Source organism: Jaculus jaculus, chromosome 19, assembly GCF_020740685.1.
Source record: "Jaculus jaculus isolate mJacJac1 chromosome 19, mJacJac1.mat.Y.cur, whole genome shotgun sequence".
NCBI classification, from domain to species: Eukaryota; Metazoa; Chordata; class Mammalia; order Rodentia; family Dipodidae; genus Jaculus; species Jaculus jaculus.
This window is the reverse complement of record NC_059120.1, coordinates 32,306,768-32,325,828: the sequence shown is the minus strand read 5'-3', so window position 1 is coordinate 32,325,828 and position 19,061 is coordinate 32,306,768. Positions and strand designations below refer to the sequence as shown.

The following is a 19,061-nucleotide window of genomic DNA, read 5'->3' as shown; positions in this document are numbered from 1 at the left end:
ACATACTCCCCACTTGAGGGTACAGCCTCATGCTCAAACAACAGTGCTCATCTGACAAAATTAATTTCAAGTTCCATGGTTCTGTTTCTAGTGTTCTCTGGGTAACTGGTACCCCCACAAGTATCTGAACTAATCAAAAATGTTTTCAAACACAGGTGCTAAGATTTTATATTGTTTTATTTGTCCTTTTCTGACAATTTCTAGGTTAAATTAATTAGTTTGTTTGTAAATTAATTGTTATTGTTCTCACGACTGATAATAGGTTCTGCCTGTTATTTATAGCTATTAGATATTTAACATTTAAGATGTGAGTACTTTCTATGCCTCAGATATATGGCGTATGCTGTCAAAGGACAACAAAAATTTAAAAGCCTGGACAAAATGATTTTAGAAGCTTTTGTGCCATTCTTTAGCTAAATCTATTTCAGTAATCAAATGTGCTCTATATGTACATACATCCAGGCTGGTGTAACTTCCTTTCTAAGTGTGTTAATCACCTACATAGAAGCCAAAGCCAACTGGAGTTGTTGGAGCAAAAGTCACCAATATTTTGGCCTGTGCTCCCAGGTCATGAGGCCACTGGAGATTATGGGACACTTCTACGCTGGCTCCCTGTTAAGTCACCTGTCTTCCTGAGCAGGGAAGATATAGAGACCCTAACAGAAAATCAACAGGGAAATAATAGAACTTAACAACATCATATATCAACTAGACTAAACAGACATCTACAGAACTTTCCACCCCAACTCTACAAAATACAAATTTTTCTCAGCAGCCCATGAAACTTTCTCCAAAATAGACCATCTATTAAGGCATAAAGCATGCCTCCATAAATTCAGGGAAATTTAAGTAACTTCCTGCATCATATCAGATCACAATGCTTTAAAGCTAGAAATTAGTAACAAGAGACACATCAAATCTCCACTAGCTCCTGGACACTACATAATATACTTTTGAACAATAGTAGGTTGTGGAAAAAAATTAAAAAAAAAAAAAGAAATTGTAAAATTCCTAGAATTTAATGATAATGAAAACACAACCTACCAAAACTTAAGGAACACAATAAAGTCAGTCCTAAGGAGAAAATTCATAGAACTAAATACCTTCATAACAAAGACAGAGAGATCCCAAATTAATAACCTAACCACCCACCTAAAGGCACTGGAAAAACAAAAAGAATCCAACTCTAAGCGCTCCAGACAGAAAAAAAAAATGATTAAGATCAGAGAAGAAATTAATGAATTGGAAACTAATAGAATAATTTTTAAAAAATCAATGAAACAAAGAGCTGATTCTTTGAAAAAATAAATAAGATTGATAAACCCTTGGTCAATGTAATTAAGTAAAACAAAACAAAAAGGGGGGGAGAGAATTCTCAAATTAACGAAAACAGAAATGAAAAAGGAAAGATCACAGTAGACATCAATACAATGGAAGAATCATCACGGCATACTTCCAAAACCTCTACTCCACAAAACTGGAAGAAATGGATTAATTCCTAGACAATACCACCTACCAAAATTAAACTCAGAGGAGATTGATCTCCTAAACAAACCTATCACATCCATGGAGATTGACAAGGTAATCAAAAACCTGCCCAAAAAGAAAAGCTCAAGACCAGATGGATTGTCAATCAAATTATACAAAACCTTCACTGAAGAATTAAAACCAAATTTTCTCAAACTGTTTTGCATAATTGGAGAGCAGAGAATCTTCACCAACTTCTTTTATTAGGATCACCCAATTACCAAAACCAGACAGAGAAACAACAAGCAAGGAAAACTATATGCCCATATATCCCGGATGAGTTTAGATGAACAAAATCCTTGTAAACCAAATTCAACAACATATCAAAAGCATTATCCACCTTGATCAAGTAGGCTTCATCCCAGGGATGCAGGGATGGTTCAACATATGAAAATCAGTCAATGCCATACACCACATAAATAAATTTAACCATAAGAACCACAGGATCACCTCAATTGATGCAGAGGAGGCCTTTGACAAAATATAAGACTACTTCATGACCAAAACGTCAATGAACTAAAGCCTAAATAATTCCTAATGGGGGAAAACTCAAGGAGTTCCCATTGAGATTGGGAACAAGACAGGGGTGCCCACTCTCACCACTGCTCTTCAACACAGTACTAGAACTACTAGCCCAAGCAATAAGACAGGAGGAAGAATAAAAGGGATTCAAATTGGAAAGGAAGAAGTCAAGCTAGCCCTAATGCAGATGACATGATATGTAAGTGACCTGAAAGTCTCCATCTCAAAACTTCTAAAGGTGATTAATGCCTTCAACAAAGTGGCAGGATACAACATCAACACCCCAAATCAGTACCCTTTCTATATACAAAGGACAAATCTACAGAGAGAGAAATCAGTAAGGCGATTCCATTTTCAATAGCAACAAAAAAATTAAGTACATTGTTATAACACTAACCAAAGATGTGAAGACCTATATCATGAAAACATTAAAAAACTCAAGAAAGAAATCAAGGAGGACTTGAGAGGATGGAAAAGACCCCCCATGCTCCTGGATAGGTAGAATTAATATTGTGAATATGGCAATTCTGCCAAAAGCAAAATATAGATTTAATGCAATTCCAATAAAATTACTAGCATCATTCTTCATAGATATTGAAAAATATATATCAAAATTTATATGGAATGGCAGCAGGCCTCAGATCTCCAAACATATCCTCAGGGGGAAAGAAACCCTCTGGAGGTATCAGGATAGCCAATATAAAGCTATATTACAAAGCCATAGTAACAAAAAACAGCATGTACTAGCATAAGAACAGAAATACAGACCAATGGAACAGAATTGAAGACTTATACCTTAGATCAAGTAACTACAGCTATTTGACCTTTGACAAAAGTGCCAATAATGTAGACCGGAGAAAAGACAGCATCTTCAACAAATGGTGTTGGACAGATTGGATGACCATATGTAGAAAAATGAAGCTAGACTCACTCATCTCTCCACACACAAAAATAAGACTTGAATCTCTTCTCCTACTGGAAGAAAAAATAGGCACTCTCTCTCTCCATAATATAGGAGTGGAAAAAAACTTCATAAGCAAACCCCCAGTAACCTGGAATCACTCAACCAATGGGATCTCCTAACTCTAAAAAGCTTTTGCACAGATAAACATACCATAAGCACAACCAATGGATTACCCACTGGATGGGAGAAAATCTTCACCAGCTATACTACTGACAGAAGCCTAATATCTATAATCTACAAACAACTCAAAACACTAAATAATAAAAAAAAAAATCAAACAACCCACTCCAAAAGTAGGGCAGAGAACAGAATAGGGAGTTCCCAAAGGAAGAATTACAAATGGCTAATACACACACTTAAGAAAATGTTCAACCATTAGGGAAATCCCAATGAAAAAACAAAACAAAACATGCAATTCCACCTTACTCCAGTAAGGATGGAAATCATTCAAAAATCTAACAATGACAAATGTTGGCAAGGATGTGGGGAAAGAGGAACCCTCCTCCTCTATTGGTGGGAATGTGAACTTATACAACCACTATGAAAGTGAATATGGAGATTCCTGAAAAACATGAACATAGAGTTATCAACAGACCCAGTTATTCCCTTATTGGGCATTTATCCTAAATATGCCATGCATCAATACAGAGATATTTGCTCAACCATGTTTTTAAATGCTAAATTCATTATAGCTAAGAAATGGAACCAACCCAGATGCCCATCATTGGAGGAACGGATAATGAAGTTGTGGTGCGTTTTCACAACGGAACTGTACTCAGCAGTATGAAAAAAAACAATACAATGAAATTTGTAGAAAAATGGACAGACATGGAACAGATCATACTCAGCGAACTCACATAATCACAGAAAGACAAACACCACATGATATCACTTATCTGAGGTTCCTAACTTGCTGGAGTTGCTGTCATACCTGATAGGCAACCCAAGGCCCAGACAATAGGGATGGGAAGGGTTTGGGGGGAGGGGAAGAGCAAGAAGAAGGGAGAAAACAAACATGAAATTAAACCCATAATGAGCTGATACCATGAAGCCTAAGCTTAAAGGATTCTTATTTTTTCTGTCTCTGACTGTAACTCCCAGGACCAGATTGGTTGCTACCCATATTGAGCTGTTGGTCAATGACACCTGTGAAGTATCCAAATCAAAACGGCTTTTTGTCAAAACACTTAATTACCTGCCTGAGGCAAAAGCTAAGACCCTATTACCGAAGATGCCATATGCTGCTGACACAGAGCATGGAGAGACCTGGCTAGAATTCAGAAGAAAGCCAGTCCCCACACATTTAGCCTGCAAGTGCTGGAAAGCACTAAATGAGCTACTGGGGGAAAATGGCCAACAACAGTCTGAACAACCATAGGTGTAAGCTACCCAGAAGCAAACAACCTGACAGCATGTACATGTCAGTGTAACAGTGGCACACAACCTCAGTGGGTAACCCACAGCTTTCTGATTGGCTAAGAGATCCACTCAGTGTAAAGGAACCCATATCTGGAATTGGGAACCAGATCATAATCCCATGGAGACAAAGATTATCTTTTCAAGTATCCAGCTCTCACTAGTCTTTGACTAAAAGAGGGGTTACATACATCAAATTCTCCTAGATTAATAAAGCTTATCCTATTTAAAGCCAGTCATTTAGCCTATGCTGACTTCACACTCCATTGGAGAACCTGTTCTTATTTTTGGTCCTCAACAACTACCAAAGCAGAGGTTCAGAGGCTCCTAAGAGCTCATCACTGAAGGAGACTTAAGAAAACTCACCCACCATGGCTCAGGAACTTTGTGGAAGAGGGGGCAGAAAGATTGTAAGAGGCACAGGTTGAGACATCATGCCCAAAGGCATTCTCTCCCTTCCCTAAAATAAATGACTACTTTTCCCACAATGAATAAACCACAAACCCATGGTGGATACCTGCAACCCCAATGAGGAAGGTCCCCAATGGAATGGGGGTGGGGACAAGGGAAAAGAGAGTACCAACACATGATGTATCCATATGAACACCTTGTTAATAATAATAATAAACTTTAAAAGAAGAAAAAACATCATTCAATTTTTTTCTCAAATAATATAAAAATGTTTTCTTCATTATAATCTGAGAAACTGACCTGAGATTGTTGGAAAAGAATGCTTTTTTCTGGGTTTATGCCACAGGCAAGGAGGGTGGCAGTCATATCCAGGATGCTCTGGTGAAGGAAGATGGGGTCTTGGGGAACTGTGATGGAGTGGAGGTCAACGATGCTATACAACACTGTGTCATATTTATCCTGTAATCTCACCCAGCTCTCAATGGCTCCCAGATAATTTCCAAGGTGGAGGATTCCTGTAGGTTGAATGCCAGAAAATACTCGTTCCACACTTTCTTTCTGGGAGGAAAATAAACAAACACATTTGCTGTTGAAGCAGCACTTGTGAATGCTATGTCTATGTCGCTATGGCTAGTAGAATAGCTAGTTTTATTTTTGCAAACTAAGCCTACCACACTCATGCATTTATTTTGGGCTTATTCTGTATAATCTCTATTCTAGGTGCTATTCAAGATACAGAATGGCATGCTAAGAAAACACAGTATCATTGGAGATTGACATTGTGTTTATGAAAAGATACAAATAATGAGGCAACATAATCATGACCAAGTATGCTAAGAAACACTCTATCAACTGAACAACATCACAAACACCTCAGTTACATATACATTAATACATTCAATTCTTATAATACCCAATATGGCTGATATTATTACCTTCAATTTACACAAGAAAACTGAAGATCACAGAGCTTAGTAGATTGCTGATGATAACATGGCTGGTTATGGTAGTAGTATAATTTTATTTTTTTAAATGTTGATTTTTGAAATGGGATTTCCAAGATAAGTATTACACTAACTTTGAAACCTAAGTGTGCTCTTTCCACTAACTACATATGGAAAATGAATTTTGTAACTTTTCTATAGTTTTAAAAATTTGAAAATAGTTAAAGACCATTCTCATACATCTATCTTTTTATATTATGTACAAGTTTTTCTTTGGTACATACATAGGGGTTGGATTTCTGAGTCATAAGGTATGTGTATAAGTCAACTGTATTGCAATGTAGAGCACTTTGGCCAAGTGTATAACAATATACACTCTGTGCCACCAGTTCCTGTTGCTCTACTTCCCCATCACTTCTTGACATTGTCTTTTATTTTTAGCTAAGATAGTGGAAATGAAGTAAAATCTCATTATAGTTTAATTTCATCTCTTTGATTATTAAAGTAGTTGAGATTCTTTTATGAACACTGCCCATTTTTATTGTTTTTGTGAAAAGCCTCTTCAACTTATTTTGTGTTTTTCTTAGATTGAGTTGTCTTTTATTATTGGATAATTTGTATGTGTTTTAGAATACTAATATTTTTGTCAACTACATATAGATCAAATATATTCTCACATTACATGCTTACTTGCCTTCTCTAAGTTATATTTTGATGAAGAAAAGTTCTTAACATTGCCATTCAAATATAGAACACTGGACTACAGATTTTTGTGTCATAAAAGAAATCTTTTGATACCATGAGGTTATGAACATATGTACATGTACACACACACACACACACACACACAACATATATAATATATACATATATATGCTTTAAAGTTTTATCTTTCACATTAGGATCTGTATGTATTTGGAGGCTTAATTTTTTAAAATTATTATTAACATCATATTTCATATGAATACATCATGTGTTGATATGGAGATTTAATTTTAATTTTTGTTTTATTTTGTTTGTATATAGTATGAGGTTGGCATTCAATTTCCCCATTGTGGATATTGTTTCAGCACTATTTGTGCAAAAGGCTATTGACTCACATTACTGTGGAATGTTTTCTTTGTCATACAAGAATTCTGGTGTGAAGACTATGGTAAAAATCTGGTCTTTCAATTTTGTCTTATTTACCTATTTGTCTCTATCCATGCCCATATCAACAGTGATTTTGAATTAAATCTTGGGATCCAGTAGATAAATCTTTCTGTCCTCTTTTCCTCTCTTACATATCCTTGGCCCTTTATACTTAATACATTTTATAGTCATCTTTGTCAAGTCCCAAGGGGGAGGGGTGGAGAAAAATCTGTTGAGTTTTTTTTAATATATATTTTATTTTTAGTTATTTGAGAGAGAAAGAGAGAGAGAGGAAATGGGTGTGCCAGGGCCTCCAGCCACTACAAACAAGCTCCAAATGCATGTGCCCCTTTGTGCATCTGGCTTACGTGGGTCCTGGGGAGTTGAACCTGGGTCCTTTGGCTTTGCAAGAAGTACCTTAACCATTAAGTCATCTCTCCAGCCCCTGTTGAGGTTTTTGACTAGAATTTCATTGAGTCTAATAGATTACTTTGGGTAGAATAGACATCTTTGTAATATTTAGGCATCTAAGATGAGAAACAATGTAGTACATTAAATATTTATCTTTATATCCAACAGTAGGCTCCTGAGAACTAATCAACTTTAAATAAGTGAGGGCCAAGGTTTTATAATTTTTCCTCTTCTTTTTTTCCCCAGGAACTCCAAATCTTGCAGATAAATAATTTGTACTTCTCTCTACTAATAAGAAGACAGCTCTAAAATTGAATGCTGCATCATGGTTCCACAGTCTGGTATTGAATCTGAGCAAAGCACCCAAAGAAAGACCTAAAGGATTTGTAGCTCTGAGATATGAAAAATAGCATTCAAGTAACAGAACAAATATAATCAAACTGTTCAAAACCCTAATCTACCTCTTTGCCTTCAAATGACTTAACTATTCAAATTATATCTTAGAAACAGTATTTTTTTCTCAATTAAGAAAGGTACACTGCCACATGTGGCACCTCATTTGGATGTGTCTGGAGTCTTGTAAACTTGACTACCCCACTTTCTCGTACAAACAGACTTTGAGAGCTTATTTGAAGTGTCTAGCAGGGGAGCACAGCTACTCATATATTCTTGAAGGAAGACCAGTCCTCCTCTATTTGGGGAAGGTTATCATCTCACCTACCAGGGAGTGGGCAGCTTCTGGAGGGATGCACATGGACTGGTAAAGAAGAAAAGGGACACCTGCCTAGCCAGCCAGATCAACCCTGGAGACCAATGGGGGGAAAGATGTGACAGCCAGATCACCCTCACATCCAGAAACAATATTTTGAAAATAGTTCCTAGTTGATATTTGAGGGGAGGAGAAGGAAAGAGAAAGAAAGATGGAGAGGGAGAAATAGATGGCTATTAGGGAATCCTTCTCTAGCACCCAGGGAACTTTGAGTTCTTGATATGGAAATACAAAAAGGGGTTTCAGTGCAGTTAAAAAAAAAGATTAATAGGCTTCAGGGATGACTGATAAAGAAAGAAAGCAAAGTAGAAAAACAAACTCTGAATTTAATAAACTACCATCTAGAAATTCTTGACCTGGGAAGAAGAGAGTCTGTTTACCAGGAATCTTAAACTGGAAAGAGAATATGAATAATTCTATGTAAATTCCTCCATGGATAAACTAAGAAATTGTGTCCCAGGAGAAATGGAGAAAATAAATTCTTAAGAAGACTAGAGGAGTACAAAAAAAAAAAGTACAAGAGGAGTGACTGTGGGAAAAAGGAATTGTGGCCAGTGGGAACAGACCAGACATGATCTAATGCATCTTTTCCATTCTAGTTTCTGAGATTCTATACACAAATGCAAAGGGAATAATACTGTTAAGAAGCAAGAGCAACAAGAAATGTTTTGTTCAATTTTCAAGGAGCTATTAAGCAAATACAGCCTTTAAATGAGACTTGAATTCCTGTTCTTAAAAATATACAAAAAGTGCCCTGCTCTTCAGAGTTGAGTTTATGTTGCTGTCTGTTCTTCTGCAAGAGTCAGCAGGCGGCCTGATGGCATGGCAGGGGAGATACGCCTGGTACCATGAGATCAGGGGGATGGAATGTGCAGTTTGGGTAGGGAGGATGGGGGTTCTGTGTTCAAAAGCACTGGTGCTGAAAAATGAAAATGAAAGGAGCATGGACTCCCCAGTGGATAGCAGACAAACCACAAAGAAAACAGCTTCAAGACTAGCCTGCAAGCACACACTCACTGGAGGGGAAGGAGTCCATAGTGGTATGGTAAAGAGAACATTTTCTCTTGTACCCCATGATTGATGGTAGCTTGTTATGGGATCTCATTTGTCCTGGTGCTAACTCACTCTCCGTTGGAGATTCTGCTTCTCTTTTTCAGACAGATGCAGATCCTAAGGAGAGAGCCACCCCATCATACCTCATAAAGGCCCCGAATGAAACTAAGGAAAATTGGCAAAACAAGCAAGGGTGCTGTTTTCCTGATGAACCAGATACCAGCACAAGGGGGAAGGAGACCAACACAGAGAAAAATCAACTACCAAATCAGAGAGCCAGAGCCTCAGAGGCCCCCAACACCTCATTACTGAAGCAGACCAAAAATGAACCCAACATAGCTCAGGGAAATTTTGCGGAAGAGGGGGTGGAAAGAATGTCAGAGCCACATGTTGGGTCATGATATGCAGACATTTATTGTACCAATAACTGTGGGCTAACTCCACAATGCACGACCCATATACATCAACAAGGAGGGGCCATTGGGGAGGGGGTAGGTCACATATGAGCCTAATAATGGTACCAAACTGCCTGTATTTGCTGAATAGAAAACTAATGAAAAAAAAAAGTTTAAATAAAAAAATTTAAAAAGTGGTTTAAAAACAGAACATATCACAATAAAAAAGGAGAACATTTTCTAAGACATACTATCATTTTTACACTAGGCATATTTCCTTAAGGACAACTACTTCCAACCAATACATGCATTGGCTCACTGTAGAACCAACACCACCAATGGACAGCTTCAGCACCATGGTTTGATATACAGCAAAGGCAGAGGATCAAAACAACAGTAGAATAACCCAGTTGTTCTTGCATAAGAGCCTAAGCATATTTCTTTAATCTTTATAACTACCTCTAATCCCAAGTTATTAACTAGTACAAAAGACAATGTTTGTGAATGAATTGCATCAAAAGAAGTAAAGTAGCTGTGAAACTCTTCAAAACTATCCTTATGAAGTCTTGCATCTTGCTGAAACATCATGACTTGTTTGAATCATGGTCAAAAGTAAAACAAAAATGTCTCCTTGTCTTTCTGGTTACAAGAATGGCATTTTTATCACACCTAGCAATAAAATAATTAGGAACATCTCCAGCAAATAAGGAATTAAACATCTATCTGTAAGTGTATTTATTCTTCTAATTGTGCATAATTCAAAACTACGGTCTAAGACTCTTATTCCTTAGCAGTTAGTGTTTCTCAGTTCTATCGTTCACTTTGCCCAACTATAGCAGTCCTTGGCTCCTGAAAGCACCTTCAAAACTCCTAAAAAATCTCTCTAGTGCCAGTTAAAGATGTACAGGTTGAAACAAAGACACTGCAGAAAACATACTTTCGCTCTGGGTGAAGGGACGTTTTGGCTCAGACTTGTTCTGCCTCAGTCAGCTGTATTCTCCACAGAGTATACAAGCACTGGTTTGCTCACTGGATATGCTCACTCAGCACTGAGGAAGGCAGATTCTACTTAAAATGGAACCAGATGTGTAGACCTAAGAATCAATACAGTAAATGCTGACTCAGTACAAATCAAGGCAGATCTTATTGTGCCACTCCCAAACTATAGATAGGGTACCAATTAGAACTCAAGGAATTGTTTATGACAAGAAAGAAAAAGGAGTGACTGATCCATGAGATGATGAATTCATTATGACCATCTATGATATCAATTTATACAGATTGTTAGTCTAGGGAGAGAGTATTAAAGCAAGAAACTTCATTTTTAAAAAATATTTTATTTTTATTTATTTATTTGACAGAGAAAGAGGGGGGGAGAGAGAGAGACACAATGGGCATGCCAGGACCTCCAGCCACTGCTAACAAACTCCAGATTCATGCAACACCCTGTGCATCTGGCTTTCGTGGGTCCTGAGGAATAGAACCTAGGTCCTCTGGCTTTGCAGGCAAGCACCTTAACTACTAAGCCATCCTCCAACCCTACCTTTTTATTTTTAAATATTAATTTATGAGACAGAAAGAGCAAATGAGCACACCAGGGCCTCTTGCCACTACAGACTAACTCCTGACACATGTGCCAGTTTGTGCATTTGACATTATATGTGGACTGGGGAAGTGAAACAGAGCCATCAAGTTTTGCAAGCAAAAGCCTTTAACCACTGAGCCATCTCTCCAGTCCAGCTTTTGGACTGGAGCTATTTTACTTTCCAAATGAGTCTTTAAAGATACCTTCCCTTGTAAAATTGCGTAAACTACAAATCACAATATAATTTGAATTTATTTTTCAAAAGAAAAAAAATTGGGTATTTCAGATTGGGCACTTTATCCACTAAGCCATTTCCCAAGCCCCAAGAAACTTAATATTTAACAAAGTTTCCTGCAGGATTATTAAGCCACTATCATAATCTCTATGTGCGTTGTGCATTGTTCATCATGTGACAGAATGCTTTTGCAGATGCCTTTTCCATCAGCTCTCAGAATTATGTCCTGACCTTTTCACAAACCTAATGTCACCATGCAGGTGGAATCCTCTGGTATCACTTCCAGAAAGGGCACCATGGAGCCATCAGTAGATGAGCTGCATCTGCATATAAACTCTCTCTCTCTCTCTCTCTTTCTCATCCTGAGTACCTGTTCTGAGCTTCTTCCCTCATACTGGAATGCATTCAAAATGAAATTTTCTTACTTCAAGATTGGCCTGGCCTTTAAACACCCCCAACTCACTTATCACAAGAAGAAGTATCCTTCAGAAATGTTAGGACATGGCCAAGGGCACATCACTGGTGGTGCAGGGACTGTAGCACTTCACCCACCAATTCACACAATGCCCTTACAAGGTGGAATATTTCATATATGTGTCCATTCCAAAACTGACATTAAAACTCAATTCCCATTTTGATGGTATTGAAAAGGTAGGGTCTTTGGCTTATATAGCATGATCTGTGGCATCAGCTAGCACTCGATTGATTCTCTAATGGGAAAGAAGAGAACTTCAAGAGACTAAACTATATACCTGCCTCTATCTCCAGACTCAAGTTTAACCTCTGCTCACAAAGGAAGCTGGAAAAAATGTAATCCTTTTTTAAGTTAATGTAATATTATAGCAGGAAAAAAAAGACCCTGAACTTTAGTAACATAGCTGGAGCAGCAGTGGTGGCAGTGGAGGGAGATTTAACTTTTTTTTTTTTTTTTTGTAGTTATTCACTGGTCTCATAGTGATGGAAAAGTACACATTATTTTCAAGGAACCAACAAGGTGCTAGAGGTCTGGTTCTTCCATTAGCAATCTGACAATGCAAAGCAAAAATCTGGGGATTACTGCTCTATCTCAAGAGCTAAGGAAGAATGTATAATTATTCAATCAAAGTGTGACAAAAATTGACAAACTGGAAACTTATGTAGGGCGAGAAGCACTTGTGGTATCACAGTCTACTAAAAGCACTAGTTCTTCTGTTGAAACCTGCTAGGGATTATAGTGTGTTTGACCCTGTTCTGTTTTTTCTATTTTTTTCTTTTAAGAATCTTATGATGCCTTCTCAACAAGGGTTCCCATACCAGAATGGACAGCTAGGAAGAAATAGTTTCTTAAGGCAATTTACCCAAGTAGGGCAGCGTATTATATGGTACATGTGGATTCTGACTGTGGATACCTGTATATTTCAGATCTCCTTGAGAGTTTGGTAGTGAATCTGGTCAAAACCTGGAAATACTGATGAGTGAACATGACTTAGGGTTACAGATCAGTTTTATCAGAAAGAGGATATCATTTTTGAGAGCACAATTCGTGACTTGATAACAGGTTCTGCAATTTATGCCATGCCATTCAATCCTTGTGGGCATTTGAAGAATGGAATGAGATAGAGATGGTGTTTACTACATTATTCACATCATTCCAGAACCAGAATTTTCTTATGTACCTTTGAAAAAACTTAAATCAGGCCTGTAATTATAACCTACTCAGGAAAGTTGCTAAGTCAGGATAATTAAGAATTTCTAAGTATTTCAAAGTGCTTTCTTCACCCCAAAAGACTGAAGGTTTTAAATGTCTGATATGTTCAGTGGTTACAATTTTTTAACCAGTTTTGCTACAAAGCAGCAACAGCAGTGTCAAGACAACTGCAAAAAGATACATATAAAGTGATGGCTGCATTCTAGACGTTAATATTAGGCGCCACGCTTTCCATATCACCACCTTGCAGTACACAGGAAGATAAACACAATAAAGAGGTAAAGAAATACCAGCAATTTTAAAGTGTAGAGGATGTCTGAAATGCTTCAGGTTACTTTTTCCCCCAAAGAAAATTTTAATTTTAGTCTTAAAACATTCATCTTGGGAAGCTATGTTTTATCATGACCTCTGCTGGCCAACAAAAGGCTAAGCCCACCAATCATAGCCACTGTTCACACATTCATATCAATGTCTGCCTGAAGTCCCTTCTTCAGCTGCCTATCTAAGAATATTTACTCTTTTGACAGCAACTGAAAAGTGGCTGCCTACAATAAATTCTTTAACTTACTGAATGTGTGGAGACTAAATTACTCTGATGTCTTCCCCTCTTTTGTAGTGCTACAGATCAAGCATATAACCTTATACATATCAGGCAGGCAAATACTCTATCACTGCACAATATCTCCCACTGTAGATAACACTGGCCTTAAGTTACATTTTTTAAATTTTCTGTATCTTTTTTGATGTGTCCAATGTGTACAAAGAAATGGACAAATCAGTAGATTCCTTTTCTTTTAGCTCACTCCAGCCTACATAAGGGGGGCTTCCTTAGAATACAGTCAGAATATACTTAATTTGTGATATTTTAAATGCTTTTATATCTTGTTGAGGAATGTGAGCAGAAAGGGCTGGGGCTTTTGCTCCAAAAGTTTTTGTTTGATCCCCAGCACCCACATAAAGCTGGAGGCAAAGTGGTTCATGCCTTAGTAACCCCAACAATGACAGCAATGGGAGGTAGAGCCAAGAGAATCCTGATGCTGGGAGGCCAGCTAGATTGGTCTTTTCAGTGGCAAAACAAGGTTTGAGACTCTGCTTAAAGAATATGGTAGGAAAGCCGGTGTTGTGGCAGATGCCTTTAATCCCAGTACTTGGGAGGCAGAGGTAGGAGGATTGCTGTGAGTTCGAGGCCAATCTGAGACTCCATAGTAAATTCCAGGTCAGCCTGGGCTTGAGTGAGACCCTACCTTGAAAAACCAAAAAACAAGAAAAAAAAGAATGAGATAGGAGAGAACGGAGACATTAATATTGTCCTCTGACCTTCACCTGGGTGTTGTAGCATGTGTACATGCATGTGCATACTCACAGATACACAGACACACACATGCACACACACACAGAGGGTTTTTTTTTTTTACAAGAAATATGGACAGGAGAAGAAATTCTTGGGAAAAACAAGTGGGTCAATACTACATGTACAGAGTCAGTGTAACTTTTCATTTTTTTCTCTAGAAGGCTCTAACACCATGGGAAGCTCATTACACTTCCATCCAAGTACATGGGGAGTACCCTGATTTCATGCCTATCTGTATTCATCATAGAATGTCCACTCCTTTTTCTGCCAGGAAAACTCTCATTGTCTTCAGCCCACAACCATCTCTCTTCAACTCTGCACTCCATAAACACACCCTTTTCCAGCACATATACATGCGCATACAACTTCATCAGCCAGTGCCTCTACCCTGTAGCAGAACAGATCCCTCCTTTATCAGGTTCTCACTACTGAATATATCAATAACGATAAATATTTTCTTATTTGCTTAGAAAATATTTACCCACCTAAAATACGAGCTCCGCTAGGGCAGAGGATGTCTTTTTCATTTCTATATCCCCAGTGAAAAGTACAGTGCCAGATGCATTATGGGCACCTAATAAATGTTAGCTGAATGCATAACTTTTTTATCCACCACTTTTACTCCAAATTTGAAGAGTAAAATAACTATAAAAAAATGAACCAAATTTTCCAATTAAAGGAATTGCTAAACAAGCTTCGTTCTAAGAGTTTATTTAAAAGCTGGGTTTTCGGGCTGAAGAGATGGCTTAGCAGTTAAGCACTTGCCTGTGAAGCCTAAGGACCCCAGTTCGAGGTTCAATTCCCCAGGACCCACATTAGCCAGATGCACAAGGGGGCGCATGTGTCTGGAGTTCGTTAGCAGTGGCTGGAAGCCCTGGCGCGCCCATTCTCTCTCCCTTTCTCTCTCTGTCACACTCAAATAAATAAATAAAAAATAAATAAAAGCAGGGCTTTCTGAAACTCAGAAACTTAATTCTTTAATGGCAGCTAAGCTCCTAGGAGGCAGCCTACCAGAGCCTCTCTGAGCCTACAGTATTCCTAAAGGATGATCAGAAGAGTACAATTTTGCCTATACCTAAACATTCATAAAATTGTTTCTGTGGGAAATCTAAGTTGCATGTCAGATCATCAGAAACCTATCCTCTTGCTTCTAATTGTGAATTAGAAGGATTTAGGGGGAACAATTTTTAATAAAGATGAATTTGCTGATGTATAAAGAATTGTATTTAATCAGATGGATGACTACTTGGATGTGGGGCCATATATCAACCTTTTCCAGAATCCATAATTTCTTTTCTAACACAGATATGCATACTTTTGAATGCATGTACATGCGTGTGTGGTGTGTATGATGTGGTGTATGCATGTGTATAGTATGGTATATGAGTGTGTGATGTGTGTATGTGTGGATACATGTGTTCCATAAGTTTGGAGGCCAGAGAATAACCTCCATTGTCCTCTTTTCACTTATCTGCATACTTCCTTAAGGCAGGGTCTCTCCTTCAATGGGAACTGTTCTTTAAAAGGCAGGCCCCAGTGTTTCTCTAGTCTTCCTCACCCCAGACATGGGTATATAGACACAAAAAGCTATGTCCAGCTTTTCTAGACTCTGGGGAATGGAACTTGACAGTCTCTGGTCTGAGCTCTTAACCTCTAAAACATCTCTCATCCTCTAACACTAATATTTTAAATGTGGAATATATAGGGCGGTTACCCTGGCTACCCTTGGTATAAAGGAAAAAAAGGAAGAGATTAGAACAGAGTTTGTTCAAGTGTCTTCCATGTACCAGCAATAGCACCATAACTTGGGAACATGTTAGAATCTGGAGTCTCCTCTATATATCAGGAATTCTAACAGGCTTACCCCAAAAGAAAAAAAAAAATGGACAAAGTTATATAATCCATGCTTTCACAAGACTTCAGTATGATTCTGATACTAAAGTTTAAAAGGAGTTTTGGGGCACTCAGTCTACTCTTAACATTCACTTCAAAATATAGGGTGTAGCTGAAAGTACTATGTATGAATGAAAAGGAGAATATTCCTTCTAAACCAATTTCTTAACCTTGGCTGCATAGTAGTTGCCTGAAAACTCAAACAAACACCAATGCCTGGGTCCAGCCAGCTACACCCTGTCCCTTGAGATTTTAATTTGATTAGCCTGAGATTTTGCATAAGCATCAGAAAGAAAGGGTTTTTGTTTTGCTGTTTTGGGATTTTTTTTTTTTTTTTTTTTTTGCATGTATGGCAGTGGTAATGCTAGGAATTGAACCCAAGGCCCTGTACATGCTAGGCAAATATCTGCCACTAAGCTACATCCCCAACCTGCACCAAGAGTTTTAAGATCTCCCCAGGTAATTCTAGTGTGAGGCCAAAGTAGAAAGACCAATGCTGTAAGCCAGTCCCTACATAGTTGTTCTCCAAAACCGCCACCCTTCCAGGAAACAGATACATGTGCATGTGTGCACACACATACAACACTACATACAGACACACACACACCTATAACAATATAAACAGCAAGTTCACTTGTTTATAATTTATATCACAAATCTCTGAAATAGTTATCATTAGTATATGGTCAAAGCCCTTTGTCTCTAGACAGATACCACATTTGGTCATGAAGGTCAGCAGAGTATGGAAGATGTATTTCAAGCCTTATGGCAGGCAGAAAAGACAAACTGACAAGCAAGCACACTATTGTCAAAAGTTAGTCAGACTTACTTGGCAACGTCTAGTTCTATAAATCCTTATGGCTCAGGGATTCAGAAAGCATAAATATCCCAGACTTACTAAAAAAAAAAAAAAATAAATATATAAATAAATAAAACTAAGATATTTTTTAAACAACATCATTGTATTAGAAGTCAAAATTATCTAAGGCTGGAAGACACTGTTCTACCAGTTCCCTATCTGAAAATACCCCTTAGTTCCTGATGTCCTCTTTCCAAAGTCTAGATTTAATGCTTAAATAATGTGGGGGTCTTATGGTTATTAGCTCACTTGGTGATCCAATCCTGAGCTAATAATAATGACCATAATTAAGAGAAATACATACGATAATAAATTATTATATGAAATATTTTCATGACTACCTTAAAAGTTCTGGACCTTTTGGAGAAATATTTGGTGAATTTCTCTCAAACAATCACCAGTATAGAAAAAAATGCTTCAAAACTATTTTCCTGACATAAAAAAATAGTTCACAAAAAAGGGATCTGTCCTGTCATCTAATCATGCTACATGAAATAAATTTATTGTTTCAGTTAAACATGGCTCCTTTGCTTTCATTTAAGGTTGTTCATCTATACCACTTCAGACCCTCCTGTCAGCTCAGAATGTTACTGTCAATCAAGGTTGGAAAAATGAAAAAGTCCAAGCAATGAAATATGATTGTGCTAACTACTTTATTGTTTCTGATTAAGAAGTGAGACCTAAAACTTAGTAGATGGGAAGAAATAATAAAGATTAGGGCAGAAATTAATGAAATAGAAACAAAAAGAACAATCCAAAGAATTAATGAAACAAAAAGTTGGTTCTTTGAAAGGATAAACAAGATTTATAAACCCTTAGCAAATCTGACCAAAAGAAAGAAAGAAGAGACACAAATTAATAAAATCAGAGATTAAAAAAAAGGTAACATCACAACAGATTCCAGAGAAATTCAAAAAATCATAGGGTCACACTATAAAAGCATATACTCCACAAATTATGAAAATCTGAAAGAAATGGATGATTTCCTTGATTTATATGACCTACCTAAATTAAATCAAAATGAGATTAATCACTTAAATAGACCTATAACAAGCATGGAGACCCTAACAGTTATCAATAATCTCCCAACTAAAAAAAGCCCAGGGCCCAGATGGATTCACTGCTGAATTTTATCAGACCATCAGGGAAGAGCTAACACCATTGCTTCTTAAGCTTTTCTAGGACATAGAAAAAGAAGGAATTCTACCAAACTCCTTCTATGAGGCCAGCATCACCCTGATACCAAAACCAGGCAAAGATAGAACAAAAAAGGAAAATTACAGACCAAACTCCCTCATGAACATAGATGCAAAAATTCTCAACAAAATATTGGCAAACAGACTACAAGAATATATCAAAAAGATCATTCACCCTGACCAAGTAGGCTTTATCCCAGAGATGCAGGGATGGTTCAATATACACAAATCTATAAATGTAATATATTATATAAATGGTTGAAGGACAAAAATCACATGATCATCTCATTAGACGCAGAGAAAGCATTCGACAAAAACCAACATCCCTTCATGATAAAAGCTTACAGAGACTGGGAATAGAAGGAATATATATCAATATAATAAAAGCTATTTATGACAAGCCTAAAGCCAACATATTACTAAATGGGGAAAAACTGGAAGCTTTTCCACTAAAATCAGGAACAAGACAAGGGTGTCCACTGTCCCCACTTTTACTTAATATAGTTTTGGAAGTCTTAGCCATAGCAATAAGGCAAGAGACACACATAAAAGGAATACAAATTGGAAAGGAAGAGATCAAGTTATCATTATTTGCAGATGACATGATTCTATACATAAAGACCCTAAAGACTCTACTAGCAAACTGTTAGAGCTGATCAAAACCTACAGCCATGTAGCAGGATACAAAATAAATACACAGAAATCAGTAGCC

The 19,061-nt window shown here is 37.4% G+C and overlaps 1 protein-coding gene across 5 annotated transcripts in view; it reads right to left on the bottom strand.

Annotated features, from left to right (window-relative positions):
• The window catches only part of Wars2 (tryptophanyl tRNA synthetase 2, mitochondrial), a 171,690-nt gene that overhangs the window by 82,758 nt on the left and 69,871 nt on the right, over positions 1-19,061 (bottom strand). For 3 of the 5 annotated variants that reach the window (XM_004667509.2, XM_045138750.1, XM_045138749.1), the window contains exon 2: positions 5,141-5,398. The exons of 1 other annotated variant lie outside the window; for it this stretch is intronic. In XM_004667509.2, coding sequence (XP_004667566.2) covers positions 5,141-5,398 — 258 coding nt within the window. Of the gene's footprint in view, positions 1-5,140; positions 5,399-17,123; positions 17,192-19,061 lie in introns of all 5 variants that reach the window. One more of the 5 variants, XM_045138748.1, reaches the window with a different exon arrangement.